Here is a 14,206-nt window from a genome sequence, read left to right as displayed (position 1 = left end):
TGTGGGAATGTGACGAAAGTCAAGCTAAATTTGATGAATGCCAGCAGGGAGCCTGTCTTTATTTATCTGCAAATCAATGTGCACCTTCTGAGAGCTCTTTCTGGACCTTCAGCTCAGTTGCGCACACACACACACACACACACACACACACACACACATGCACACACATAGACACGAGTGTCCCAGCGCACGTGCGTAAGCTTAACGTGAAGCCATGTTTCAATTTTTGTGCACACAAACTCATGTGTCTGCAGTTGTATGGGCCTGCATGGGCACGGATGTGTGTGTGTGTGTGTGTGTGTGTGTGTGCGTGCGTGCGTGCGTGCGTGCGTGCGTGCGTGCGTGCGTGTGTGTGTGTGTGTGTGTGTGTGTGTGTGTATGTGTGTGTGTGCGTGCGTGTGTGGAGGGCTCAAGACAGAAGGGGGCTCAGAAGGTGTTGACTGTGGAGATTAAAGAGGAATTAGTGGGAGCAGCACACATGGTACTACGGAGCAAAACGGAAGATGGAGAGAGAGAGAGAGCGAGAGAGAGAGACAGAGAGAGAGAGAGAGGTCAAAGGAGATAGAGCCTCTGAATATTCAAATCTGTCCATTTAATTCCAGAGCAGATTACGGAATCTTTCATCTGTGAAGGAAGGGTTCCCCGTCACCTTTTTATCTCCTCAGTGTTAATCTCTTCAATATTATATTGCAGCTCAACAAATTTATTGATTTGTTTGGTTAATTGTGTTGTTGTTTTCCCCCCCCGGGACATGTATAATCCTTGCCTACTATACTAGCTAGAGAGCTTCCACCTCACTCATTTGCAGATTGGCCACGTTTGGCACAAACCTGTGATGTTCACTCCCCGCTGTGACCATAGTATTTCAAAGATGCAATCAGTGACATTGGACAATGATTGACACAGCGCCACCATTGAAGCTAGCGCCACATCACGTGATTTTCAAGGCTGATAGAAACTACACCAACATTGCTAAATGTGATGCTCCTCCTCCAAGATACTTAAGCCTCCGTAGCAGAGGGGTCTTGCAACAGTAGTCGTGTGGTAATAGAATGTTCATTCATGCTCCTACAAACTAAAGGTGCAACTCCCTTCAATATATACAAAACTAGTTTGAATAGAGTGGTGTAGTTCATAGGGTGGGGATTGAGTGGAGATTGGTAGGTCTTGGGGTGAGGGGGCATTTGCTCCTACAGAGAGTCAGGACCGGACTGACTGGGATTGAATGGGTCTCCACAGGTACAATAAAAACCTGGGCTAAACAGTCTGAAATCAGCCGAGTTCTATTCTCTCTTGTCTCCCGGCTTCCCACGGCGGTAGCTTGTCTGTGTTTATTTGACTCCCACTGTTTTGCCACAACAATAGGGGCTTGGTGCATGCACAATGACTTTACTGTGTTGTTTATTCCTCTTTCTACGGTCACAGCAGGCGGTCCACTCTCTCTCTAAGCCTCTGACAGTGTTGCACACAACTCCATGTCCAAGAAAAGCCCTGGCTGAGCCTGAAACGGTTACTTTATGACGCAGGACATGCTGTGCGGTCTAAATATAGCAGAATGACTCTTTTACATCCAAAGTTAGGTGGCACGATCTATTCAACAGACAGTTTGTTTTGCTAAACTTACAAATGGACGCCAGTGTTTTAAGAATTTTTATGTGTTTACATTGTCAGGTTACTTTGTTACCATAAACCAAGATGCTATCATTCCTTTTGCACCTCTTTGTTAATACTATCTGCACGCAAGCAAGAGTCCCACCCTTGCATGCAGACTGAGCAAACTTATTTGACGTTCACATATTACATGTCTGGCCGATGGGACATTAAAGCTGCAAAATCCCAAGAAACTCATGTTTTTGTCCCCCAACCCTCCCTCACATTCTCTTCCTTGAAATAATCTTACATCTACCAACGCTGACCGAGGAGTAACAACAAGCACAAGGTCAATGAGAATCAATTGGGGGACACGGAAGCAGGCGTAATAACTGCCGTCATACCTGACGAGGAGGTACGATATTGTACCAGGCAAAATTGTTCAAGAGCATTGCCGTCTTTACTGTGTTGGACTCTACACTACAAATCCTTTTTGGTATATCAGATGTTAGACTCTCTACACCAGCTGTTTTGAGCCAAACAGGTAGCTGAACCGTTGAGTTCTGAGCTGCTTGCCACGGTTTTGCAGCAGTATTGGGCAGTTTTTCACGTCACAGGGTGTCTTCTTATTCAGTTTCATGAGCAGAACATTTCTGATGTAGAGTAGCTGTCACTGTTGCTTTATTTTAGCCTATCTGACCAGACAACGGAAAACGACTAAAAGTAATGCAAAGCATGACTTGTGCTTTTCAATAATGCATTCAACGGATCATATGTTTGTCTGCCGCACTTCATGAAAAAAAAAATAATTTTAACGCAGAATATGTGAATGGCGGAGAGGTGTTTTAACAATGGCTGTGCATGCCGCCGCGCTCCGGGTGCTTCCGTCTAACGGCCAGTACAGGGTGAGAAATGAAGTGTGGAATTTGTCGGCTTGTTTTCAGCTGATACGAACTCGTGCGTTAACCTCTGGTAACAGCCTGTGGCTTTTAAGTATCATGTGTTTGTGTGTGTCTGTGTGTGTGTTTCTGGGTTGTGTTGGTGTGCTCAGGGCAGTTTGCAGGACGGGGGATAACATTCATCCTCTCTTTGTACTTGCTTCTAATTAGAGCTGGGCTTTACCTCTGGAATAGGACAATACTGCTTGTTGTGTGTGTATGTGTGTGTGTGTGTGTGTGTGTGCGTGTGTGTGCGTGTGTGTGCGTGTGTGTGTGTGTGTGTGTGTGTGTCTTGGACAAAGCCAAGCAAAACTGAAAAATGGAACAGCAGCATTCATGTCTTCTTTTGCACTCTCGTCTTCCTGGACTGCAACGATAGCACATTTTGTCCATATGCATTCTGAGGTACTGCCACATATTAGCCATCATATTTCATCCCTTTGTTCTTCGATGTTAGCGTATAATAGACAGTTGGAGTACCTACACGGGGGCTGCAATGTATTTTTAGCACTGCAGGGAGATTGAGGGCCATTTTCCATCACCACCCTATGTTTAGATAAATCGCAGCTGGACCAAGAGTTTGACGTACAGTACCACTTACAGTAGCAATCTGACTGGGGGCAGTTGAGCAGGAGGGAACACCGAGGACTCCTGATGGCCAGGTGAGTAACTGCAGGGAGAGCGAATAAGCCAAGGACACGTCGTAAAAAGGGTCAAGTTATGGCTGAACAAAATTGCGTGGAGGTCGTGTTCTAGTTTTTTTTGTGCTGACTTCCCTTTGTCAAAGCGGTCAACAAAACATCAACGATGGTGAAACAAACCAACCGATGCCTTTCCTCCTGTTGATTGGATGGTTTAATGAAGCACTTGAGACTGGCACTAAACACTTGAGAGCATTAGGGGTCCAGCCTACAGCCTACAGCCTACAACCCTATTGTTATTGCTCAGATTATTATTATTATTTTTCTCCTTGGCATTTCTCTGGATGAAAGTGTCTGCTGCACAACAACCGCCGAACCCACCGACATGGTTGAGGTCTCGTTAGAACTGGGATGTCTCAGACATGTGGTTCAAGGTTGATCCATGTCAATCTATCTAAACTCGAAAATTTTTAATTTTCGAGAACCCTGAAAACTGCAATACGTACCGACAGTAATACGACTGAACTGGCCTCTTTGTCATGCTGCCTGCAGCTTTATCCTTTATAATTTCTTATTTGTTACTATCCTTAACTTCTGCTTTCGTGCACGTGGTTTGAGCACGTGTCAATGCTGGTTATCCTGCTCAACTGCGTAACGCTGGGGATGTTTCAACCCTGTGAAGACGTCACCTGCCAGTCGGAGTGGTGCCTCATCCTACAGGTGAGTGTGACACACACACACTTTCAGCATTTTACCCAGCATCCTCCACACTTGCTGGGGAAAATGCCAATTAGATTTAGCACCATTTTAAATGTACACATTCAAGAACTGGATGAGGTATGACAACAAAGTACATATTAGACTATGAAAACCTTTTAAACTAAAATACATTTGTTGTGCTGTTTCAAGCACCTCATAAAACATAATTCTACCTCTGTATTTCTGTGTAATGTGTAGTCAGACAAGCTACTTTTTATGCAAAAATGGAGGTCGGTACCCGTGTCATCAAATATAAATCAGTAGACCATTTTGGAAACATCACACTGATAATCGGCAAGCTCCCAAATCATAGTTTCCTGGTTGGCAGCAGAAGATGTACTCTTTTTATGAAGACTTCGAAAATTAGCACAAGCATTGTAATGGTGGCCAAAGGTAGGCAGAGGGAAAATCTGTAATAGCTGTAACGACACGTAGGCATGCAGGTCAGCCAAGTTGCTGAAGTCCGATTTTGTTCATAAATGAAATTGAATTTGTCCATGCAGTGATCCAGATAACAAGTTACAGGCGGGCAACCGGTGGGCAACAGTCGGCCCGACGCAGAGTCATTGACTTATTCCTAAGTCTAAATTCCTAAATTAACTAAATTCCATCGGCCCGGTTCCGGAACATGGGTCTGGCCTCAATAAGCTTGAATCTTTGCTTTGGCACGGCATGTCAGATCTGTTGAGATCTAGCGTGCTTAGTGGGTACACTTTCCAAAAGCAAATCCATGAATCTTTGTAAGGGGTTCTTTGTGCTGACCTCCCAATAGATTAATTTAACGGCCCCCTTACATGCAATACTTATTAATTGCTGGTTACAGTGGTCTGTGAAGGGGTCCTACAATCAAACAGCATGTTAACCCCTGACCTTAACCCTGTCGGTTAGGGTCTTCACCCTAAGACCATAACATTGACTATAATATGTGATCTATAGTCTCTAGCCTCTTCTCCACTGACAAGGAGTTGGGACCATGTCTGGCTGTCCAGTTTTATGTTAATTTTGTTGCAAGTTGTCTAAATGTCTAAATGGTGACATCAAAGAAAGGCCAAATGAGGAACGCAAAATAATTACATTTTCTCCATTCGGGATTGCCAGCATTTTTGGCATTTGTGGACCAGCAAACACACATTTTATTATTTACAGTAATCTACCCTTTGCTGACCATTAGGTTTCTCTTTTGGGTTCCTCAGTTCAGCTCACCATGTGTCACAGAGCAACACAGGCACTGTTCAGCAAAGTGACAGCTCAACGCTCTCAGCAAGGGCCTTTGCTTCTTGGATATTAACGTCAAACCAGAATTCCAACACTTATCTTTCTGTGTGTGTGTGTGTGTGTGTGTGTGTGTGTGTGTGTGTGTGTGTGTGTGTGTGTGTGTGTGTGTGTGTGTGTGTGTGTGTGTGTGTGCGTGTGTGTGTGTGGGCAGGTTTTGGATGACTGCATCTTTGCCTTCTTTGCTGTGGAGATGGTCATCAAAATGTTGGCCCTTGGGATCTTTGGCTCCAAATGTTACCTTGGCGACACCTGGAACCGACTGGACTTCTTCATCGTCATGGCAGGGTGGGATACTTGACTCAACGCTCGCTCATGTTCCTCTTAGAGAATAATTAAATTTCCAGTTAATTACAATATAGTATAGCAGTAGCATAGTAGTATAATTACAATTGCATGTTTGTGAAACACCTTACTTTCACTTTTTCCTGTTTTCACTGAAGCAGTCCCCTCTTTCTGTACTTCTCTCTCTCTCTCTTATCTCTCTCTCTCTCTCTTTCTCTCTCGCTCTCTCTCTAGAATGATGGAGTATTCTCTGGACGGCCACAACGCCAGCCTGTCGGCCATCCGTACTGTCAGAGTTCTGCGACCGCTGAGGGCCATCAACAGAGTACCAAGTGAGTCCCTTTCCGCATGTTTCACATGTCTGGGTTATGGTGTCAAAGACATTCTGGAATACTCTTTCCCCTTTACCTTATATCATCTCAAAAAATTCTGCTAACGCTACTCCGAGAGAAGGTTTTGCTGTGACTGTGATAGACAGCTGTTTGATACTACTGACAAAATGTACATATTGTAAGTCACTTTGGACAGTAGTGTCTGCTAAATGTCATCATGTAATATAATGTCGAGTCCATCTTTGATATAATTACTGCGTAGTCACTTTAGTTATACATTATCATTAGGTTGTTGTAACTTTATTGCTTGTGTGTAGTTAAAACAGTAAAAGCTTTAATTAGTTGGGATTTTTTCATGTATTTTCTCTGTTTCACATCATCAAAGTAGTCCCTTTCTCCATGCAAACTAAGTTATACATGAGTTGACCAGGTTGAACTTTCTTATTTATAACTTTATTATTTATTACAAAGGTATTTATTACCTTAGTAACAAGTTATCCGTAGCATTGCAAAAGTCACGACTGCATTGTAAGACATAACTGATTGTTTTGTTTCAACATGTTGATAAAGATTATTTAGTGATTTTGTTCTCAATAATGAAATCATAGTATGGCCTTAACTCAAAGCACTGCTTTATAAATAGAAAAATATTTCTATTTAGTTGACTATTTGACTACTATAACCACTAGTTAGCAGCAGTTGACTAGTCGTCGACCAGATTTACAATAATTATTGTATTGGTAAAATAATTTATTAAAATATATGGAGGCGCTGGATTGAACCACCTTCGATCGGTAATGCCTGGAGCGAGGAGGCAAAGGCTGGTGTCATCAGGGTGAAGGCCACGTTATCGTATTAAGAAATGAATGGACGTCACCAGCCTGCACCTCCTCCCTCTAGGCATAATCAATAGTAGACTGTTCAATCCAGTGCCTATATATGTATCTACATTTATGTCTTAATTTAGCTATGTGGTATTAAAAAATCGGACCAAACAATGGAACCGCCTCTACGGACACACCTCCACCTGCGGAACTGTTCCCAGACATTGGACAATGGATGTGTGAACGTGAAGCTCAAAGACTGTCAGTGCAGCTAATCAATGTTACTGTACTGAGCCGAATAGCTGTCCATGCAGTACCAATTTAATTTCCAGTTTTGCACCGACTTTTGGAGTGCTGCTTTGTTATTGCTTTTTAGTTTTCGTGATTCACGCTGTTACAATGGTAGATAACAGCGAGTGCGTGAAGTGACGTCACCGCTGATTGGATCGCCGTTCATTGTTCCCTAGAACTCCTCTTTCTGCTTCTGCTTCTTTCTTACTTAATAGGTATCAGACAACTAGTCGACTACTATTATGAAAAACTTGGCAACTATTAAAATTCAATAGTGCTGAAACCCCTACACGCTTCACTGTTGACTAGGAAATGTTTGCCACACCTCCATTCCATTACGGGGAAAGCGAGATTGCGGTGTGACCCACCGCTTCCCTAAAAAGCCCCCAGATGCATGCAGCATCCTGGTCCTCCACCCCAGGGGGTGGGGTGTTTAACCAATTGTTAACCAAATGTTTAACCAATTAACCACAGGGACAGGGCATAACATTAGGTAAGGATAACGGTGGGAGATGGCTGTAGTGCTGGCTATACTTTCTGTCTGTCTTTTCTTTCAATGTTTTAATGTTATACAAAGATAGACTACATAGCCAAAAGTATATGGAAACCACCTCTAATCATTCGGGTTGGCTATTTCAGCCAGACCCTTTACTAACAGCATACAATAAAGGATGCAGCCATCCAATCTCCTTAGACTAACATTTCTCACTCGAGTTCTCCTATCAACTGTAAATTCTGTTATTGTGGAGTGAAAACATCCAGGAGCAGTATCATTAAAGCGAAGCGGTGCGCCACAAATGCTCACAGAATGGTACCGCTGAGTGCTGACACGTGTTGCATGTTAAATTGGTCTGTCCTCGTTTGCGACGCTCACTACCATGTTCCAAACGGCCTCTGGAAGCAACGTCAGAACAGCAACTGTTCGCTGTGAGCTTCATGAACTGGGCTTCTGGGGAGGAAGAGCTCCACACAAGCCTAAGATAACCATGCACAATGCCAAGCATCGGCTGGAGTTGTGTAAAGCATGCCACCATTGGACTCTGGAGCAGTGGCAACGTGTTCTCTGGAGTGATGAATGAAACTTCACCATATGACAGTCTGATGGACCAATCTGGGGTTGGCGATGCCAGGAGAATGCTACCTGCCTGAATGCATAGTGGCAACTATAAAGTTTGCTGGTGGGGGAATAATGGTCTGGGGCCGTTTGTCATGGTTTGGACTAGCCCCCTTAATTCCAGTGAAGGGACATCTTAATGCTACAGCATTCAAATATATTCGAGAGAATTGTGCACTTCCAGAGGCAATTGCATTGAATATCTTGCCCCGACCCATGAGGCACCGGAATTTGACTCGGTTCATGAGTCCCTCGCTCAGAGTCCCGATCACTAGACAAAGTTTGGAAAAAGTGAATATCCAACAGATAGTTTTCCTTGTTGATATACCTATATATCTACAGGACTAGCCAATGCATGTGTCTGATAGGACTATGTGTGTATGAGTGTGTGTAATCAGCTTTAAACAAGTGTTTGAGAAACAGAGAGAGAGAGAGACAGAGAGAGAGAGAGAGAGAGAGAGAGAGAGAGAGAGAGAGAGAGAGAGATGTGGCCTTTCTCTCATTGTGTGTGTGTGTGTGTGTGTGTGTGTGTCCCATTATTCTGTCTCATGGCCCTTGATTTTCGCTCTTCCTCTGTTAATCTTCCTCTTTGTTTTCTCTGTCATTCCCTCGCTCTCTCTCTCTCTCTCTCTTGGATCTGGATCTGGTCCTGCGGGGTGTCTGGAGGGAGCCCAGTCTGGCTTAATACTCCGATGTATTTTATCTAAAGTGTGTGGATGCCAAAACGGATCGGCGGCGGCTTTCCACGCAAAGACGCTGACTGCAAATATTTACCTCTTCCACTCTTTCTTCTCTGTCACCCCCCCTCCTCTCTTTTAATCCTTCTTTATCTCACTCACTCTCCCTCGCAATATTCACCGGGGCCTCTCCCAGTTTGCTGTCCTCCCTTGCATATCTCTACCGTCCTACCTTCCATATTCTCTACCTCGTTCCATTGTCGTTGTCTGTTTGTTGGCTCTACCTCTCCACCCTCTGCGGCGGGGGCCCTCGTCTGTTTTTCGCAGCTGTGTGAGGGGCTGGATGGGAAGGGTCTTAAACAGAGGTTAAATGTGTGTTCTGCGCTGTAACCCAAGAGACTTTTAGCTGTAATTCTGTGTTTAGTCGCTGTTTACAAACGCCTCACACAGTTGCACACGCACAGAGACACACACACACTCAATCTCTTCTACTTCCTAAATCTTCTGATTTCCCAATCTTGTTCTTCTGGATTGGAAGTTAATGTGTTCCTCAGGAGAGCAATCCGGAAGGGGTTAAAACCTGACAGTTTATGAAATCCCGTCGCCGGGAAACACGAAGAACATCAATCCATAATGGCTACTTTCAGGAGGTTTTGTTTGCTGAACCGATGTTCTACACCCTGACAGGCGTAATATGTTATCTGAGCCCGCTCTCCAAAAACAGGTCAAGTCTTAACAGTGATGGCTCTGCGACTACTTTCAAATCCAGCCGTCTGAGTGGCTCTGTTCCAGGGGGAGTCAAAATACCCACAAAATGGCTCGTTGGTGGGGAATTTCAGTTGTAGTTCTTATTATCGGAAGTCCTGGAATCCCCCCCAACCATAACAAACAAGCAATAAAACAAGAATCAGGAGGAGACTAATGGAGGCTTGTTGAAGGAGGAAAGATGGGCTTTTCGTAGTTCGAGTTACATTAACTTAATCTAAAATGCAACTCCAGCCGTGCAATATACAGTGGAGTGCTGTTGCTGAAAGCTGGTGTAGAGTAAATGTCATTATTTCAAGCTGCAAAATTCAAACAAATATATATATTAAAGGAGGTATTTTAACAGTAATATGTGCAAATGAAATATTTTTCTTATTTGTCATTTGTCTATATGAGGAAGTATGCTTCGACTAGGCCTCGGGTTTTTTTTTGTATCTTCTATTTATTTGCTCAGCGGCTCGGCGTCTCTCCCAAATGATCATCTTCTGGCACAGGAAGTTGTAGCTGCTGTGATGCACCTCGTTGTTATTCCACTTCACTGGCGCGGTGATCAGTTTCTGCTTGGAGAGCTCGGCTCACTGTTTTTATTCCCTCCAAAGGCAAAGGCAAAGGCAAAGGCAGAGGCTGTGTGTGTGTGTGTGTGTGTGTGTGTGTGTGTGTGTGTGTGTGTGTGTGTGTGTGTGTGTGTGTGTGTGTGTGTGTGTGTGTGTGTGTGTGTGTGTGTGTGTGTGTGTGTGTGTGTGTGTGTGTGTGTGTGCATGCGCGCACGTGTCCAAGAATCCAGTCCCTGTGTTAGGGACAGCATGTTCCAAACCTGTCAGTCTGTCACAAGGAATGCTTCTGTGGTCCAAAACGCCTCTGGGAGAAGAGGCCAAGATCTTTCTCCAGCTCTCCCAAGGTGTTATTCTACATCCACACACACACACACACACACACACACACACACACACACACACACACACACACACACACACACACACACACACACACACACACACACTTCATATTTGGATTCATACCCAGTCAATACCAATCCTTACTGCCTCTTCTGCTCCTGCCATAGCCTTTTTTTGTAATGTATCTTTATCTGCTGCATAGAGCACATTTTGTATATTCTGTATATAGTATTTATAGGGCGGCATGGTGGTGCAGTGGTTAGCTCTCTTAGCTCTTGCCTCACAGCAAGATGGTTCCCGGTTTGAACCCGGGTTGGGGTCTTTCTGTGTGGACTTAGCATGTTCTTTCTGTGCCTGTGTGGGTTTACTCGTTTCCTCCCACATTCCAAAGACATGCAGGTTAGGTTAATCAATGACTCTAAAATTGACTGTAGGTGTGAATGTGAGCATGCATGGTTGTTTGTCTCTGTATATCAGCCCTGTGATAGACTGGCGACCTGTCCAGGGTGTACCCTGCCTCTCGCCCAATGACAGCTGAGATTGGCTCCAGCCCCCCCACGAGGATAAGCAGTATAGATAATGGATGGGTATTGTATTTACTTTTTTGTTAGAATTGAGGGGGGTAAGAGAGTGACGGAGAAAGTGTCCCCATTATGCACGGTGCTTGTTTCGTTCAATAAGGAAATGGAGTAAAATAAAATAACCTACATCTAAAATAAAAACACACTCTTATGGGATACCCATCACAGCCCCTTTGCTTGCGCGTCGTACACACCGTCGGAGTGGAAGACAGGGAGATTAGATTATATTTATGCTTCATAACAATGCTGAAAATACGTTAGGCACCGAGTTGATCACCTCGGTGTCTAATAAATCAATCTGGCAGGGATTTTGTCATTTTGTGTTCATTGTCCTGGTTTGTTGACAATGATTTATGTTGTATGATTGATGATGAATTAATTGATGTTGACGTTTTTCTTTTCTTTACCAAGTTTGATATAATTATAACACAAATAAACATACACACACACAATTATTTCATTCAATTACAATAAATACATCTACAATTAAAACACATTATTGGTTTTGCTTCGAGAAACAGGGAGCGAGGATGCACAGCGGATCATGCAACGGTCAGCGGGGCAGACCTTTATTTTTATTTTTTAGAAATGTTAAAAAATTAAAAAACGGAGGAAAAAAATAGGAAAAAAGGGTAAAATACGGGAGAATCCCAGGAAACAAATAAACATCAGGTGGGTCAGTGTTTCAAAGTTTTACTTCAGGTCTACACGTTGTAGAAACTGCAAATAATGGAGCGAGTGTCATGAAGAAATATAATTAATTCAACATATGATCACATGTAAACAAACATGATGTACTGTAATGCATGATGTAATGCACATATTGCATATGTGTTTGTGTGCAGGTATGCGTATCCTGGTGACCCTGTTGCTGGACACGCTGCCCATGCTCGGCAACGTGCTGCTGCTCTGCTTCTTCGTCTTCTTCATCTTCGGCATCGTGGGGGTGCAGCTGTGGGCAGGGCTACTGAGGAACCGCTGCTTCCTGGGAGAAGATGTCCGAACGTAAGGATCAACTGCAGCTTGCGTGTGTGTTTGTGGGTCTGGGCATGAATTCACTACCATGACAAACAATTTTGAGTGTATATATATATACTGTATATATATATATATATGAATATTTTATATATATATGAGTCTTTTACATTAATACAATGTCATTGTGGTTCTGTGGTTCACATATATATATATATATATATATATATATATATATATATATATATATATATATATAGATATATATATGTATCATTCTGTATGTGTTATTATTGTATCATAATATAATATAAATACAACAAAAGATTTAATGATAGATTCGGCTTTCATTTGACCTTCCTTTCCTCTCTTCTACCCCCAATTATTAATACTAGTACATGCACCTATTAAGACTTTCTCAGACATTTTAATGCACAGTTTAACAAAATGTCAGTGATTCAGTCCTGTGTTCCACAATTGAAGATGAAACTGCTGGGTGAAGTCATTCACCGGGGAAAGACAGTCTGGGCTCACTTTGGTCGCAGAGCCCTGAAGCCCGGCCCCCCGCTGGCTCCCTGTTCACTGTTTATTGAAAGTTTATCAATATTTCAGGTGTGGTGTTTCCAAATTGGACAAAATTCAACATTGCACATCCTTGGGTCCCCAGTAATACACCTGTCAAGTGTGTGAAGTAGATGGGATTATCCATTGTCAAGATAATCGAAGGACATGATAATCGAAGGACATAAGGACAAAGCAGAAATTCCTTCCTTTATACAGTAGTTAGATTGGATTCGATTCTAACACCGTTGGCCATTTCACATTTTTTCTCTGGGGGAACTTGGGAAGCCAAAATTAATGTGCCCCCAATTACTATTACTATTCCCAAACTAACCATATTACGAGTACATATTGTACTGAATTAGAAGTAGTTTTGTTTCCTGTTTGCGTGTTTGCGTGCGTGTGTGTGTGCTTGTGTGTGTGTGTGTGTGTGTGTGTGTGTAAGAGAGAGACAGTGAGACAACGTTTCTTTTAATTTAATATTTCTTAGGCAAGATGTACAACTGTTTCCTCTGTCAGAAGAAATGTCCTCCGGACTAACACACACACACACACACACACACACACACACACACACACACACACACACTATCTCCACTCCCTAATGCCGAGGTGGCTCGCTATCTCGGCATGACTCAGATTAGATTGTTGTTCTTTCTAAATCGGAGCTGAATTTAGAACGTCGGAAATGACTTTTATAGCTCACCCTTCAAAGCAGGATGCCAGATTGGCTGCTGTCCTGCATTCCGTTCTGCTTTTAGTTAGTTTTGACAAGGTTCGTCCAGAGGCATCACCAATCTGCAATAAATCTGAAATTCTCCCAAACACACGCACACACACTGCCAGAGAGCAGGGAGCTTTCTTCTATCTTAGATTTGATTACATTTGGTTAAATTGATTAAAAAATAAAAAATACATTTTATTGAGCTCTTCTCATTTTTGCTATTTGTTTGTCAGTAACTTGGGTGGCAACCCCATGCGTCGCTTTATTTATTCGTTAATGCTTTTCGTCGATTGATTAACCTCACATTGTGTTCCTTCGATTTGGATCGCAATGTTTTCCTTGCAAACAGAATTCTGACGCCGATGATGTTAAAAACTTGTCTAAAGGCAGTGGGCGGACGGGGTTTTGATGCGCCTATGAGCAATTCATCCGTTCCAGTCCACTTTAAGATGACTCCCTTTTATGTCATTCAATGAAGCCAGAGCTGCTTATTAACACAGTTGCCCGATCACAAAGAACTTGGAGATGATTCTCTCTCAAGTCAAAAGTAGGGAACTCTCTCTCCCTCCAGATAACAGGATGCATACTCTCACTGTCATTGGCTAACCTGTGTCTAATTATATAGGTGTGAAACGTCAAGGCCTAGATTAGCAAATGGAGTTATATTGTAGACCCAGCTAACAAATTATGAAATAAAAATGTTAGCTACTTCATGGCATGTCGAACATTTAAATTATATTCATTTTTATGGATTTAGATTATCATCAAGACATTAATCACTGTGTAATTGGCTTTTCTTGGTTATTCAACGCCTCTTGCATACCTCACCATGCTGGAAGGGGGATGGGGTGGGATAGTTTGTCCTAATGAGGCTTATCGGTTAAGGCGTCTTCATTTCCTTTTAAGAATATTGGAAAGCAAAGGGCATTCAAAGATGTGATGTGTGATTTTTTGTAGTGATGAACTTGGTCTGTGCTCTTA

At 42.9% G+C, this 14,206-nt stretch overlaps 1 protein-coding gene across 1 annotated transcript in view; it reads left to right on the top strand.

Moving 5' to 3' along the window:
• cacna1ha (calcium channel, voltage-dependent, T type, alpha 1H subunit a) overlaps positions 1–14,206 on the top strand; it is a gene marked incomplete at its 3' end in the record, with an annotated part of 154,631 nt that overhangs the window by 60,297 nt on the left and 80,128 nt on the right. The window contains exons 2-5 of the mRNA XM_080010181.1: positions 3,778–3,889; positions 5,355–5,488; positions 5,720–5,817; positions 11,811–11,970. Coding sequence (XP_079866307.1) covers positions 3,778–3,889; positions 5,355–5,488; positions 5,720–5,817; positions 11,811–11,970 — 504 coding nt within the window. The remainder of the gene's footprint in view (positions 1–3,777; positions 3,890–5,354; positions 5,489–5,719; positions 5,818–11,810; positions 11,971–14,206) is intronic.

This window comes from Zeus faber, assembly GCF_960531495.2.
Source record: "Zeus faber genome assembly, chromosome: 11".
Taxonomy (NCBI): Eukaryota; Metazoa; Chordata; class Actinopteri; order Zeiformes; family Zeidae; genus Zeus; species Zeus faber.
The sequence above is the reverse complement of the archived record's forward strand: the minus strand, read 5'-3'. Positions and strand labels throughout refer to the sequence as shown.